Source organism: Poecilia formosa, unplaced genomic scaffold (assembly GCF_000485575.1).
Source record: "Poecilia formosa unplaced genomic scaffold, Poecilia_formosa-5.1.2 Scaffold18, whole genome shotgun sequence".
NCBI lineage: Eukaryota > Metazoa > Chordata > Actinopteri > Cyprinodontiformes > Poeciliidae > Poecilia > Poecilia formosa.
The window spans coordinates 206,176-222,318 of record NW_006799957.1 but is presented as its reverse complement, the minus strand read 5'-3'; the positions used below and the strand labels follow the sequence as shown (position 1 = coordinate 222,318).

The following is a 16,143-nucleotide window of genomic DNA, read 5'->3' as shown; positions in this document are numbered from 1 at the left end:
AGGCTCCATCTTGAACTACGGCATATAGTCACGTGACTGTATAGCCTCTCTTTTTTTGTTTGAAGGCGCACAAAGAAAAGCTCAGTTTTTGCTCAGTTATGTCGAGTTTGTACCAGAGCTGCAAAACAACAGTAGCAGTAGTTGTTTAAAACATAATTAGTCGGTAAAGGGCAGCGTCGGGAAGTACTTTCAGGAAGTAGTTTGTTGCCGTGTTTGAGTGACAGCCCATAACGGGACGGCGGACGGTGTTGTATCGAAAAAGGCACCCCTGCCATGAAAAGCACCCCTGTCGTCGGAAGCGCATTAGAAGGCAGATAGGCAGCCCGCAGAGCCAAGCCGATACTCAAGATGGCAGGTAATAACACTTTTTTAAACCATATTTTCTTACAAACTTTTGGATTTTTTTGTTCTAGATAAAGTGCCATTTTATTGTTCAGAGATGTATTACTTGAACTGCAGTAACTATTTCACCACTTGTTTGGTGTAATGGTAAATTAGGAAAGCCGACTCTAGAGCAGGGCTTGGACAACCCGTGTTAGCAGACTTAGCAAGACTAGCCTATTCGCTAACGAAAGCTAATCAGGAGTGTCGAAATGGGTCGTTTCAGAAGCGTGCTTTGATAATTTATTTTCAAATTGAGAATGCCGTATTATAAAATCACCGAGTTAGTTTTATTTAAATACAGATTATCTCTTTTGTTTGGATGATTTTCGACCTGTTGTAAAAGCAAATGCTATCGAGTTAACTTAGCTAGCGTTAGCCGGGTAGCCACAGTCAGTGTCAGCCATAAGCTGACAAATCCTGCCATATATCATAACAAAGTGTATTGTTTGTTTTTGGTCGTTGGGTATATTGCTGGTGCCTTAAAGTCTATCGCAACGTTTTCTATTTAAGTTGTAAAACACCAGCTCCATAACATCGTTCCAAGTTTTAGGGTGTTTTAAATCTGGAGCACATTCCTTAGCCTCAACAGCTGTAAACACAGGCTTCGCCTCCTGGATCCTTTTCGGGGCTCCTCTTTGAACTTTCTGGTGTTATGATGTCTCTATTACTGAATGGTATAAAAAGTCGTATTTTTTATTTGTTCTCCAATAAAATCCAGTAGGTTTAGAGTGTGTTGGTCAATGCAGGAAATGTCCCATCAGCAGTAGTTCTTTATTAGTAAAATAGGCTACGTACATAACAATATACATGTACATAAAATAAAGGACAAACATTGTAATTTGGAACATATAATAGCATAAAGTAGTTAAACATATCGCAGTCGGTTGTATCAATACTCATGCAGATAATATTTCTTTATCATTGTTTTATGTTGGCTACAGATTTTTTGTTTTTGAGAAAGATTTTAGAGTTTTGAGATCATTATCAGGTTTCTTATAAATAATTAGATCGAGTAATTGGTAGATACAAGTAATGAATTGTAAGGCTTATAACAGGTTCTCTTCTTGTCACTCTGTAATGTTATTTGTAGGGAAACATTTATTAATAGTGCTTTTTGCTGAAAATCTTAATGATTATATCATTATTGGCTAAACTACAATTTTTTTTAAGTTTCCTGAAACTCTTAATTTAGTTTTAAAATCTCAGCTACTATAAACATACATTACTTGAGGGTATTAAAGGCGGTTAATCCATCCAACTATTCCAATATATTATCAATTTTCAGCATGAATACATGGTCTCCTAATAAAATGCTGCATCCAAAATTATTATTATTGTGTTTGCTGCACTCGCTGACATGATAAAACAGTTAAGATTCAATGTTTTGGTTATTCGATCATTTTTAAGCATATCTGTTATTTTATTAAGCCAGAATAAATTATATGGGTCATATATATTCTCTGTGTAATTCCTTTATTGGATTTAAAAAATAAATAAGCAGACTGAACTTCTTATTACAGGAGAGATGAACTGGATATGAGGCTTTTTCAATTGCGATAATGCTACTAAATATTATTCTGGATCCCATGATCTTCTTGTCACATAATTGAATTATCCACCTTTGAACTGCATATCTTCCAAACAACTTCAGCCTGAAAACCTCTGATTTTATTCTAAGAGCTCTGTTTAGTAAAAATGTTTTGATATGAAATGTAATATCAAAGTATACTAAAATATATCAAACAAAATATGAATTAGTAAAGCAAAAGTGTAGTTATGTATCTAAAAGATAATTTAGATGTTGAGTTGAGAGAAATTATCTTATGCACCAAAGTTTTAATCATAAAGTGTGTTAAAATTTAAATTGTAGGCACAATAAAAGATCAAATGCAGTCAGTCACACCTGATGCAACGCTGTTGCTCACCAGACGTTTATATTTAGTTTATAAATCCAACTCCCCACCTACTGTTTTATTGTTGCAGGTCTATCTTTATACTTTGAAGATGGCCATGATGATCTGGACGATTGTAAGTATATCAATAAATTTGTATGACAAAATATAGACATATATATTTAAATATATAATATATTTAAAAAAAAACACAATGAATTTTATTCTGCCTAGAGGTTCTTTTGTTTTTGGACAACTTTTTAGCGTTGATACTGTGCTNTATAACCTGAGCCAGTGGGAGCATATAAATATTGAAAAGAAGGGGTCCTAGGATTGAACCTTGGGGTACCCCACATGTGACCTTTGACCTCTCTGATGAGAAGTTTCCGATTGAAACAAAGAAATCCCTGTTCTTCATGTAAGATTCAAACCAGTTGAGCACTGGACCGGATAGTCCGGCCCAACTCTCCAGTCGATTCAGTAAAATGTCGTGGTCAACAGTGTCGAAAGGTGCACTGAGGTCCAACAGAACCAGCACTGTGGTTCTCCCACAGTCTGTATTTATATGGATATCATTGAACACTTTGACTAGGCCGTCTCCGTGCTGTGTTGAGCAAGAAAACCAGACTGGAAGGAGTCAAAGCGATTCGTTATTGTTAGGAAGTTAGTTAATTGTTTAAAAACTGCTTTTTCAATAATTTTGCTGATGAATGGTTGGTCAGAGGTCAGAGGTCGGCCTGTAATTCTGCAGTAGTGATTTGTCTAGATTGTTCTTTTTTATAAGTGGTTTGATAACTGCTGTTTTCAAAGCCTGGGGGAAAACACCTGAAGAGAGTGATGAGTTTACTATTTGGATCAGATCTTGTAACAACTTACAGAGCATAGAGAATTATAAAGTTATATCTACTCTCTGTTAACATAAAATAAATTAGCTATTCAGCTAAAAAAACTATTACAAATATATTTTAAATATACAAAAAAAATCCACAACAAACCATGAGCTTATTCAACGAAATATCACTTCATCATAATAATTTTCTATTTCTTCTAAATGCAGAAAAGATTTAGATTATTTTATTTCACTAACATTGTTCCATAAACTGACACATTTAATTGAAATGCAGTTTTCCATCATTGCTGCTCTGAATCTACTTTTTTTTAATTTCCATTACTTCCCTGAATCCATGACTTTCACACATACTGGACTCCAGTTGCAGTTAATAATTTTAATACTTATATAAGTCATCATCAACAAATAAGCCATTTGTAGATTTTTACATACTTGTTAAGCAAATTATGTTTTATTAGATTGTGACACTTCTGCCTCTCAACACTGCAAAAATCTTACCAAGTACTTTTCTTTAGTTTCTGGCACAAATATATTATTTCACTCAAAACAAGACAAAACGAACTTACAAGTAACTTTTCAGCAAGATACTGAAGCTTGTTTAAAGTCAACAATTCTTGAATATTCATAAAAGTCCTACTGGTAGAATTTTTCACTTATAGCAAGAAATTTTTCTGATGTCATAAATGAAAAATATCTGTCAGTGGACCTGATTTATTTATTTTTTTTATCAATATTCAAGAATTATTGACTTAAAACTAGCTCCTATATCTACTGTTTTTTGGTTTTTTTTTTTTTTCTTATTTCAAGTGTAACAAGATATGTCCACTAAAAACTAGATAAAATACTAGTTTGTGTTTTTGCAGTGAAGGAGAACATATAAAAAATGTTACTTTGTTTCCCTGGGGCAAAAAAATGTGACAAGATACAGCAGTCTATTTCTCTCAGCCACTCTTCAAAATGGGAAAGACAAGAGAATGTGGCATTTAGATTGCATGCAATTTAAAATCCCAAAGGAAAAGTTACATAACTCATGTCATCCAAGCATCTTCCATGAGTTGTTGTGGATGGTGATGCTGTGGAGAAGGAAAGATCTCCAGCAGCAGTCAGTCTTGCAACAAATTTGATGAAGCCTCAGACTGAACCCAGTTACTGGTTGACATTCTAGCAGCTCCACTTCCAGGAAACAGTAACATGTCCTGGATGACAACATCAGTTGTTAGAAAGCACTGCAAATCCACTTCATTTGCTTTTGCAGCTCATTTGTCTGAAAGTCGGGCAGAGAGACGAAGGAGTCAGGGATACGAGATGGTTTGGTCTCTCTGAATCCCTGAAGCCGTCTTTTCAGTTCTTCTGGGGTTTGGGGTCAAAGTTGAGGTATTATTTAAGCTTTTGAAATGCTAATCAGTCCCAATTGTAAAAGAAAAAAAAAAAAAAGAAGCAATACTTTGTTGCTTGTTGCAGTGGTTAGACTTCATAATGACTGTTTAAAACAAAAAAGGAGTGCATTAATCTTGTCTGCAATTGTCTAGAGATGGATCCAAGTTTATTTTGCCACCTGTTGCACAGTAAGGAGGATAATGATTGAGCTTAGTGTTGAAAGACTGCAGAATCTGCATCTGTTGGTGTGAAGTTGTGCTATTGCTATAAATAATTTATCTAAAAGGCTTTTAGACATTTTTATAATGGGTGTTAGTAAGTGGAGAGAGCTATAATTGCTTTGACTTTTCCCCATGACTTAAAGTGTGTTGAAAACCTTCTGCCACTTAAACACGCATCTCAAGTGTCATATTATACTTTATATATATATTTATATATAGCCTAGAAGCTGGCAGAAAACTAAACACAATAAACCGCTGACAACATTCTTACTGTATTCCAAAGGCTAATGGAGACATTTCTGTTGAGTATGAACAACTACATTTGAAAAAAGAACATACTCATTCTGTCTTTTTTAATAAGTTTTATTAGTAAAAAAAAAAAAAAAATCCCTTTTCACATATTTGGCCTCACACTGCAAACAAGTCTTAGGCATTTTGCTACAATCAATATGAAAAAATAAAAAGCTAAATATAGTTGCTGATATATGTACTCAATGTGGTGTACAGAGATATTGTGTTTGCAAATAAAGAGTAAGGAAATTAAATTGTGTGCAATCTGATGGCTGATATCTACACTGTAAAATGAACATGTTACATGTTGGTCAGATTCCTAGGGCCAGCCCAAGACTTTTTGTTAATTTCAACAACAAAATCAAAACTGGTGCATTATTAATGTCACGCCGTTGAAATAATCAGAGAAAAGATATGGGTTATAAGGAAACTGTAAATCATATCACATCGTCAAGATGGGTAAATGTGCTAAAATGACTTTGGCACCAAAATCTTAAAAGGTAAAAAAGAAACAAAACTCAAGGTACATATAACAGTTGGGACTTATTAAACTTCATCAAGTGATGGGACATTTACCAAAGTGCAGCGTTTATACTACTAAAGTGCTGTCCCTTTTCTGCATATTTGCCAAAATTGTGATATAGACAAACAAGACAACTAGGAGTGTTTTTTTTTTCAGGTTCTCAGGTCTTTGCAAGTTAGAAAATAGCTAGAACAAAATGGTTACTTATTTAAACCGGCCAATTAAGTATAAGTCAGAGAAAAAAAAATGTTTAAAACAACTGGATATATGACAAAAAAAATGCAACAAAAATGAGAATTATTCCTTCTACAACAGGAGTGTCATTAAGTGTGAAGGGTGTTGTATGTCTGAGCAAAACATAGACCAAACACCACAATACAACATCTATGCTAAACTCTTAGAGAAAGAGGAAGAGCGGTTTACACTGACAGTAAGGGAAAAAAGGCAGTTCGAGCTTCCGTCTCAATATTCCAACATTTGTTCCCTTTCAGTTGCAGTTTCAACTGGATCTAAAAAGCAAATTGTGGACATACAAAGATAAAAAGTCCAGTTCATGCTAGAAGAAAGGGTGAATTACTCTACCACTGCAACTCAGAATTAAATTCATGCAGAGGACAAGAAAAGGCTCCAAAAATCATATTGTGTGCAACAATTAAAGCAAGAATCAAGGCCCTGGTGTTAAAGAAGAATGAGGCACAAAAAGTAAAAAAAAAAGAAAGAAAGAAAATCCAAGCCCACAGTCATTTAGAGTCAAATACAGATCAAAGTTCAGTGACGGGTCAACATTGTTAACGCAAACCCACGTCTGATGAAGCTTTCTCACTTGCTAATATGAGATCAGAGCTTTAAAATAAAAGTTTTCTTTAAACGAGGCCTCGTTTCCAGATCTCAGTATTTTCATCACAAGCCAAGTAGTAAAACAGCACTTGGACATGCAAGGCAGTGCTGATTAGGTAAGAAAAAAAAAAAAAGGAAGGATGAAAACATCTTTATTGGACAATTAAAGAATCAGTGAAAAAAACTTTCCCCATTAAACAGTTTGGAAAGTAAAAGAAGGATGAACAGTTAGCACGGGGATGTGAAGTGGAGGGCGTCTTCTGTGACTATAATGAGGAAATGTAGAACAGATGGCAGGAGATGGCGGCGTTAACACAGAATAATTAGCCACTGTTTAAAGCTCTGATTAAACACAGAGCTGCTGCATGTGAGGTTCTTCTGATCAAAGAGGTTAAATTACAGTAATAACGTATTATTCCCAGGAACCTTACAAGTGCCAAAGAGACTATTCTTCAAAGCCAAAGAGAGAAGAATAACAGCCATTCAAAGAAGGACTTCTAACAGGCATGCACACTGACTTCACACGTTTTTAACGCAGGTTAGCCTGCATCTGTCCTAATAATGCATCAGCAAACCAACTCTAATTTTAGTCCACACTCTAGACAAGGTACATAAAATAGTTGGGACTTATTAAACTTCATGAAGTAATGGGACATTTACCAAAGTGTAAATGTCCCATCACCTTTCAACCAAAATGTTGAAGTATTCCCTCGGTGTAAAGGAAGTAGACTCCCACACGTCTTTCATTTCTGCATTGTTTGCTGCATGATTGTTGTTTGCATCTAGTGAACATGTGGTGGGTTTGGGGAGCAGGGTTGCTTTGTTTGGAACAAAAAAAAAATCACGCAATAAAAAGAGCATATAAATAAATTACATATAAACATCAAAGTGGAGATCCTTCATGAAGCTGAGATTATTTTTTTTGCCTAAAAAAAATAACTTAGAACTTTTAAAAAAAATTACTTCAATGCATCATTAATTTTTTTGCTGACAGAAAATATTGTTGTTTTCTTTTTTACAAATGTACAAGTGTACAAATGTAAGTGACTTCCACGGAGAACACTGGAAAGCTTCACTTATCACCATTAAGGTATGAAAGTTTGGTTTAAAACCTGAAAAGTTCTTCCTCAATCATTTTTAATACGAATCATATTTTGCAAAAAAAAAAAAAAAAAAAAAGGTTTGGCTGCTGCTGTCCTAGTCAAGCTTCAGTGACCAGATATGAGTGTTTGTTGGGGTTTTTAAAAAAAACATTTTATAGTGTGTTGTGTCTTTAAGCTGAAGCACACCAGGAGAATAGCGGGGTGGGTAACATTTAGTTCTTAGGTCGCGTTGAGTTCAGCCACCAAAATTATCAGCAGCACGTCCGTCGGGACTCTGAGACCTGCCGTCCCAATTTGAAACTTTTGCCTGATGTTGCTGCTGCACTGTCAGCAACAGGGATCCTCTTACCTGCAAGGAAACACACTGACATGTTGGTATGAGCCTTCACATTTTGTCACAATACTGAGATTGTATGCAATAAACCAATAATCAGTAGTGCAGAATTACAAGAAAGTAAATTCTTGTGTATTTTATATTTAGCTAGTTTTGCTGTGCAAAAAAAATCTGATATCAGAATCCCCCTTATAAGTAAGTGGAGTTATTTAAATAGTGTTTAGTTTAATCTCAGTATAAATCCAGCTGTTCTGTGAAGGCACCAACACAGCAGACAGGATAGGTTTCCAAAAAATATCCCAGGCTTTGAAGAGAGAGCGCTGTTCAAACAAAAATGACCGTCCACCTTAACATACAGGCAAAGCAACGAGCCGCATGGTGCTCTAGTAAAATGAGACTGAAATGTAAATTTTTAGCTTGCATGTAAAATACTACGTCTGGAGTAAAACCAACACTGCAAACCACCCTGAATACACAACCCAAGCTGTGAAACAAGATGGTGACAGCATCATGGTGTGGGGATGTTTTTAATCAGAAGTAGCAGGGATGTTGCTCTGATAACACAAAGCAAATTATGGAAGAAAAACTGTTAGAGGCTGCAAAAATATGGGGTTAAAGGTCACCTCCTAGCAGAACAACCACCCTAACCATTGCTTTAGATCAGGGATGTTCAAAGTGTGGCCCATGGGCCAGTAGAGCCCCCCCCACTTCCCACCAGCACAGATGGCTGATGCAGGAAGAGTCTTTGTTTACTTTTACAACAGTAAAGGTGAAGAGGACAACGCAAAGTATTTTTCTTTAATAACTACACCTTGGTCTTATTTTTTGGTAATTGACCATAAATTAGACTTTTATCTGAAAGCAGACTTTGTACCTAAATGTCTTTTTTGATCTGCAATAATTTGCACATACATTTTCTACAAATATCCAACTACTTTACTCTTTTAACTAATATATAGCACATAAAATTTATTTTGAGCATTTAAAAAAGAAGTGTATGTTTTTAGGCCCCGGCCACTCTTTCTTGACAATTTTGGCCCATACAACAAAAAGTTTGGGCACAACTGGCTTAGATAAAAGCAAATTTATGTTAGAATGAGCAAATTAACATCAAGACCTACATCCAATGGAGAATCTGAACTAAATGAATGCTCACTGATCCATACATCCATCTGAGTACTGGCTAAGAGGAACTAATTACAAATACACACCACACTCATTAGTTTTCCTTCTACTTTGCAATTATGTGCTACATTGTGTTAGTTTATCATGTAAAATCCAAATGAAATGGTTGAAATATAAATATCAGACTGTAAATAATCTTTTAACGGACCAAAAAGAATATATTTCACTTTTGTTTTACTTGTCGACTTATTTACAAAACTCTTGAAACATTTTTTTATAAAAAAAAAAATCATAAATTATTCAAAAAGGTATCTGCTTTCAGAAACAGAAAATAATAATTATATGAGGAGTTATGCTGAGGTGGAGAGCAGAAAACTCACTTATCTCTACAAACACCTCGTTGATGTTTATGGCATTCTTGGCGCTGGTTTCCACAAAGATTGCATGGATGGAATCAGCATAGTCCTTGGCATCTTTTTCTGGCACTTCTCTGTAAACATACGAGATATATTAAAAACAATGTTTAGCAACCTGCAAACCAATTCTCTCGCTAAGCACCACTTCTTTTTTTCTGATGACACAGAAGATTTCACAATTTAACAGATGGAGAAGGGAGAGTGTTTATCAATGTTCAAGAAGATAACAGTGAAATAAATTATTAACAAAATCCCTTTTGTATAATTTTGAAGGAAAAATTGAGAGTTTTTTGAAATGTGATTGCCTCCCTTTCTTTATTGCTGTGAATTGGGAGTAATAATCATCAGATAACTTTAAAACATAACTATAAGATCAAGCAAAAGTTCACCTGGAGTCTAACAGGTCACATTTGTTGCCAGCAATGGCGACCACTATATTAGGAGGTCCATGCTGGCGAAGCTCTTTCACCCAGTTCTTCAGAGTTTGGAAGGAATCCTGATGAGACAAGAAGTATGTTATTATAAATGAAAAATGCATGGAGAGGCGCATAAAGTTCAGTCTCCATGGACAACAGGAAAACTGAAGCATTATAAGAACCAGATTGGTGCCACTCTCATGTCAAAATGCATAAATTAATTTCAAAAATGTTATCGTTTGCAAGGTTTTGTTCTCTTAAAGAACTTTTATTTCTTTTCGCACAAATGCAATGAATGTAAAAAGCTAATTAGTTGAAAAAAGAAAAGTTAAAATCACCTCTTTTGTGATGTCATAAACAATGATGGCCGCCGCTGAACCTCTGTAGTACATCGGCGCCAGAGCACGAAACTATGGGAAGATGAGAAACGCTGTTTAAAAAAAAATAAATAAACAATGCTGTGTGGACCTTTGAAAGAGAAGCGACATAAATGATGAGTTTAAACTGTGCAGTGAGTTTAATCTCTGCTTAAACCGTTTTTATACTCTGACATCGTCAATCCTGAAAATAGCTTAAAATCCAATGAAATGTGAGAAGGATTTAGAATGAAGAATGTGACTGTAAATAATCCTATTACAAACAATCGACGCTGATGCGTCAATGAGGACCTTCATTTCCTTTCTGTCATTCATTTTGTGATATGCGAATGCTAAATATATCAGTTCAGTATAACTGCACAGTTTTACACGATTACCTCCTACAGATTGTGGTTTTTCATAGACTCTGACGCAGAAAAGAAATGACACGACTAAGCTGGACTGTGGCAAGTGAAATAAAACTCTGATCAACACAAAAAAGGTGCATTTTTAAAAAATCAAGCAGTGCAAGTCCTTTCTCCTTACACGTTCAGATGTTATCAAGGGGAAAAGGAGCAGAAAGTGTCAAAAGATGTTAACAAGTAGACATTTAAGAACGATCACAAATTTGATCTAAACCAAATGCATCATGGAGACACTCCTTGATCAGAACAGCCTGTGCAGAACGTGTAAACTCTGATTTACCCCGGTTCTGGTGTTTAAAGATAAAACTCTCCCCAGCTCAGACCTGACGTCATTAATAAGCCCGTTCCGTAGTGTTTGGATTCCTCTAAAGGAAATTACTATTTTTCTACTGCATGTGTGAGATTATGCTACTGAAATAAAAGACTGATTTGTTTAAAGTGTCTTACATATTGTTGGTAGATATTATCTACTTTCAGCATTACAGCATTAAAGTACTGTCACTTGAAAGAAAACCTTTAATACAGTATGTAGAGTTTTTTTTAATTCTTTTTGCTGTTGAAGCATCCAGCAAAAACAATGACTTATTTTCTGATCTTGTGAATAAAAAGTAAAAAGATATTTAACAATATTTGTTCATTTTCAACATACTGGTATCAGTCTAATAACTAAACTACAAACCTGACTCACTTACACCAGTTCTGTTAGGAGGAGCGGACCAGAACTAGGACCAGAACTTCAGCAAACTATTGTGAGAAACTTGGGAAAGGAGACCCTAAAAGCATGACTCAAGTCAAACAGCTAAAAGGCAATGCAATCAAGTACTTAAAAATATGTACAATGACGTTAATAAATGAATCTCTATATTTTCTCATTATTCTGACATTTAGCAATTCTAACTGACCTAAAACAAGTGAAGTTTGGTCTTATTTTCCTTCAGACAGTGAGAATTTTTGTTAATCTATTTATCCTGAGTATGTAAACTTCTGGTTTCAACGGGTAACTCTGAAGCTGATTCAAGTGTCACACATCAGCTAATGATATCTATTTGGAAAGCAACGACCCAGAAACTCGAAATCCTGGGTGACCCAGCTTGTACGGCAATTCAGTTTTCCTTCACAATAGAACAAAACAAACCATTCGTCTTAGAGTGACAATGTTACCTCAGAAAAGCACACATTCCCCATAATTACAGTTGTTACTGGCCTAAAGTCTAGCAGCAGGAATCCAGCTTGGGATTTTTTGGCAGCGGCACCGAGAAGAGCTCTGTCTGTTTCGCTGGCGAGTGTTGGGGCTTCGCCACAGCAAGACCTGTGTGGTCGATCGCCGCCTGAACCCAAAGAGCAATCACACCGAGGCCAGACGTCTGGCCACACAGAAGCAAAAAAAACAACTACAGTGATACCCTGGCAGAGCTGATTAATAGCTGAAACCACAAGCTGGGTGTACGAAAAGGACTTTCTTTTTCCAAGTGGATGTGAGGCTTCACTTCGCTTGATTTCTGTGAAACAGGGCAGTCAGAGGTGGAAGGTTGGTGGGTTACAGTTGGGATCAGTTGTCGCTTGATGCCTGATCTGATTTTAAGATACGAATGCTGAACTTGGGGAATCTAAGAGACTTCCCTTGCTGCACTTATGTTTCAGCTGGTTTTGTATTCCTTTCTTGCAATTTGTCAGATTTTGACGAGCCAAAGCTTCAAAGAGATTAGAAAACAAGGCCTTTAGATACCACAGCCGCTTTGTAGAAACAGGAACCCAGGAACACATGGTGCATTTGACTCTTTTACATTTATACATGTGGACTTGTTAAGGGATCAAGAGGTTGAAATGGTTGTGCATAAGAAATGGGGCTGAAACATCCTGCATCCTTTGCTACAAATGACTGTATAGAGGGATGCTATGTTACTGCATTTTAGGGAATAAATTATTTATTTTCTTATTCAAAAAAGGAACTGATTTACTTGGTTATGTATTTTTACTGTTGTGTAAAAATCTGCAGCAATATTTTTTATCTAGTTATTCAATTAATCATCAGAATTCGCAAAAGAATAATCGCTTTCTCAAATAATTATTTGCAGCCCTAATTAAAAAGTAAAAAAACAAAAACAGGGGACAGTCTGATGTAGAGTGGCAGAAAGCGTCAGATAAGATACACCAGAAACAGCAGCACACGCCACAGGGCTGAGACGCTGAGTTCATCCTCCTGTCTTATCTTAAATAGGTCTGCACGGATGTCCCCTGAAGAGCACAAGGAAGAGGAATCCTCCAGAGGGAAGGAGGATGAAAGACGAGCCGTATCTTATCTCAGCTCTGTGGAGAGCGCTGACGCAGGGGACAAAACATTACAATAGCAGAAGGTTGAGCTTGAGAAAGGGAAGTTCAGAGGAAAAAAGGGAAGTGATGTTGGATATCTAAGGCACAGAGAGACAGGAGTTAGACAGTGAGTCAAAGGAGAAAGCTGCTCCTTTCACAAAAAAAAAACAACTGTCACTGGGCTGGTTTCACTTTCAGTGTGGATTCGCTTTTATTCTATATGTCTTCTATAACCTCCAAGAAGATATTTTAAGAAATGCATTTATATATGAACAAATGTCAAGTTTGTGACAGGGGTGACATCATTTTGAGACAAACACGTACCAGAAACATCAAAGTACAAAATATGGTAGATTTGTATTTGGCTTTCAAACAAAACAAATATCCATCTCCGATTTAAAAAAAATACCACAGAAAATATTCCAGACCTCCTTCTATAGAAAGGAAAATGTTGCCCCCTTTCAGAAGAATTAGCTAACTGCAGGGGCTCACACACAGAGTTAGAGCTACATAACTATTTCACTTGCTTTAGAAATACATGGAAATTTTGTTATACTTCAACTTCAGAGTAACTAAATTAAAAAATACTTACCCGCTCCTGTCCTGCCGTGTCCCAGATTAGGAATTTATGCATCTCGTTTTGGTATTGCACTGTCTTGGTCATGAACGATGCGCTGTTGGAAACAGTGAGCAGATGATTGTTAAATTAATTTGAAAATCTTGGATGGGTTTATTTTTGAGGCTCAAGAAAATAAAGTCAATAAATGTCTGATAACTGTTGATACCATCTTTACTTTTTTATTATACCCTATTGAAATATTTCTACTTAATTTCTGATCAATATGTAAATAATAAAAAAAACATTTTTAACATCATATTTTAATTTATTATTACGTTTTAAAATTTTTCTAGGTTGATCAGATGGCATTTATTTTAGCTGCATTTAAAAATCTTTTGTGACTTTTCAAATGTATTAATGATGTTATTTTCTGTAAATGTTTAGAAGCATTACAAGTATTGATCTCTTAATAATTATAACTCTGTAATTATAATAATTAGTAGACAGAGAATATTATAGAGCTGGATTTTATAGGGTATCCAGTTTCTGCACATCAAAAAAACCTTGGGATTCTTGGCACAAAATCAATCTTGTTCGCTGTGCGGATTTGACTCTCCCAGAACTGCCCAGTATTCCAGATCCCGTTTATAGTCTCAAGGTGTAGTATTAGACAGGAGGCTGTTTTAGGAAGATCAGAGTGTTTGTTTTTCACCAATTATTTGGTTGTCATGTGTGTTTGCATTTTCAAGCCATGGTCTTCAACAGGAAGTTGAGTGCCAAGTAGCTGGAATTAAAGCCAGCTCTAAGTCAGAGGCCATTATTTTTTACCAAAGAAAAGACGGAATGCTCCTTTTGTTTTATGAACAGTGACGATGGATAGCTGCCCTTAGCAAGGGCATTGCTGTGGTCTGTTGAGATAATGAACTAGACGAGTCGAAAGCCAAACGTCTCAATATTCTGGTCTATCAACATTCCAGCAATGACTTATGGTATGACAAGTGATTCATGATGCTGGACACAAATGGCTGAAATCAGCTGGAGAGAAGTCAGACTCAGACCAGAGGTTGGGTAAGAGATGTGTCATCCAAGTGGGATGATGCTGGTCATCTGCACCAAAACGGGTGAGCTCAAGTGTTTCAGGCATCTCTTCAGGACGCCTTTTTGAGATTTCTCAAGCCCATTCAACTGGGTGGAGAGCCTGGAGCAGACACATGAACACACTGGAGGGACGATAATTTCTTTCTGATCTAGGAACACCTAGAAATCCCACAAAATGACATGAAAAGTGATGCTGGGAAGAGGGACATTTGGTTTTCTCTTTTCCAGGCTGTGACTTTTATGTCCTGATCTCAGATAAATTTAATTCAAAGCAATTCAAAAATACTCTATTGATGCCAAATGAGAATTAAAAGTTGTTGTAACTATAAACACATTATAGGAACGTCTCGAAGTCGTTCCTATTTCATTAAATATTGTCATTATTGTACGTAGCTAGCTACATAGCTAGTGGGTGGATGGATAATAGTTTTGGGGTATTTTTATTAATAGCCTTATTAAGTTATTTTCTTAATTAAATATCAAAATTATACTTAAAAACACCCAGTTGACCTAGTTTGCATCTAATAAGAAACAGAAAACTTGCATATTGTCATAAAGACTTTGGCAAACAATCATTTTAAAATAATTATCAAATGTTTAACAATAAGATAGCCCCATTTCCTGTCAACAAAATGCTTCTTCTCAGCTTTTACTGAAATCAATACCAACCATTTAAGAAAGCATTCTGCCAAAGCCACCAAAAAGGTGACAGTATATAAGCCACAGGGGAAACTTACCCAATAGTTGGGTTGATATTTGGGTCAAAGCTGTCCTCCACAAATCTACAAACAATACTTGATTTTCCAACTCCAGTATCCTGCAGAAACAAAACAGAGAGTTTGTATTAAGCATGGACAAAAGCTATTTTGTGGCATTTTCTTCTTGACTACTACATTACAGAGAATTAAACAGGAACCATGAGCTCATATTATTTCCTTAGGCAAAAAAGTCAGTAGTTTAAATTAAGCTACTGACAGATTATTTCCGTCTTTACTGATAGAATATTTTTAGCTGGTTGACTGTCCTCGTTCTTTTTTTTTCCTGATATTCTCATTGTGTCATTAACCTATTAATTAGGTATACAGGCTGATAATTCAAGGTGCTTATCGTACATATAAGAATAGTACTTATGACAAATTGAATAGTATACAAGACGATTAATTACCTAAAATCATGTTTAAAGTGTACCTGCTAAACCTTCACGTCAGATCATATTGAATGTAGTTTTGATTACAAACGTAAGTACAGATCTGGAACATCACAAATACATACGTCTTATCGTTAAACAAATCGACACCGTGACTTACCCCAAGGAGACAAACTTTCAGCTCTCTCAGTGCCATGTCGTTGTATCTTAAAGCGAGATTAGATTGAGGTTATGTACAATTTTCTCCTCTTCTCTCTTATCTGAATATTCTTCAGGTGGTCTCTGTTTGCAAACACTATAGCTTCATAGTGACCAAAAACTGTAAATGGACATCCTGATTTAGGCAAAAAATCCCACAGTACGCATCAAAACGTCTCGAAGTCGTTCCTATTTCATTAAATATTGTCATTATTGTACGTAGCTAGCTAGCTAACTGCGAAGCCGCTGAGTCGCGCAGGCTCCATCTTGAACTACGGCAT

General features: G+C 35.9%; 1 protein-coding gene and 1 long non-coding RNA gene across 2 annotated transcripts; one reads left to right on the top strand and one right to left on the bottom strand.

The window, feature by feature from the left end:
• The first annotated feature begins 35 nt into the window (after nucleotides 1-35).
• Nucleotides 36-2,463, top strand: LOC103134559 (uncharacterized). Its single transcript, XR_475847.2, has 2 exons — nucleotides 36-355; nucleotides 2,368-2,463. It is a non-coding gene; the product is annotated as an uncharacterized LOC103134559 (long non-coding RNA).
• A 3,218-nt stretch (nucleotides 2,464-5,681) lies between these two features.
• Nucleotides 5,682-16,086, bottom strand: rab22a (RAB22A, member RAS oncogene family). Its single transcript, XM_007546844.2, has 7 exons — nucleotides 15,825-16,086; nucleotides 15,255-15,334; nucleotides 13,453-13,534; nucleotides 10,108-10,179; nucleotides 9,743-9,849; nucleotides 9,318-9,427; nucleotides 5,682-7,827 (listed from the first exon to the last, which is right to left on the bottom strand). Exons 1-7 carry the CDS (start codon nucleotides 15,858-15,860, stop codon nucleotides 7,730-7,732), a joined length of 585 nt encoding a protein of 194 aa, XP_007546906.1. The 5' UTR covers nucleotides 15,861-16,086; the 3' UTR covers nucleotides 5,682-7,729.
• Nucleotides 16,087-16,143: the final 57 nt, after the last annotated feature.

What these genes read in the sequence shown, in the direction of transcription:
- rab22a (XM_007546844.2), bottom strand. Translation starts at nt 15,860, where the DNA reads ATGGCACTGAGAGAGCTGAAAGTTTGTCTCCTTGGG. An exon ending in TTTATGACATCACAAAAGAG is followed by an intron (nt 9,850 to 10,107) that starts GTGATTTTAACT and finishes TTGTCTCATCAG; the next exon opens with GATTCCTTCCAAACTCTGAA. An exon ending in CGAGGTGTTTGTAGAGATAA is followed by an intron (nt 7,828 to 9,317) that starts GTGAGTTTTCTG and finishes GTTTCCTTGCAG; the next exon opens with GTAAGAGGATCCCTGTTGCT.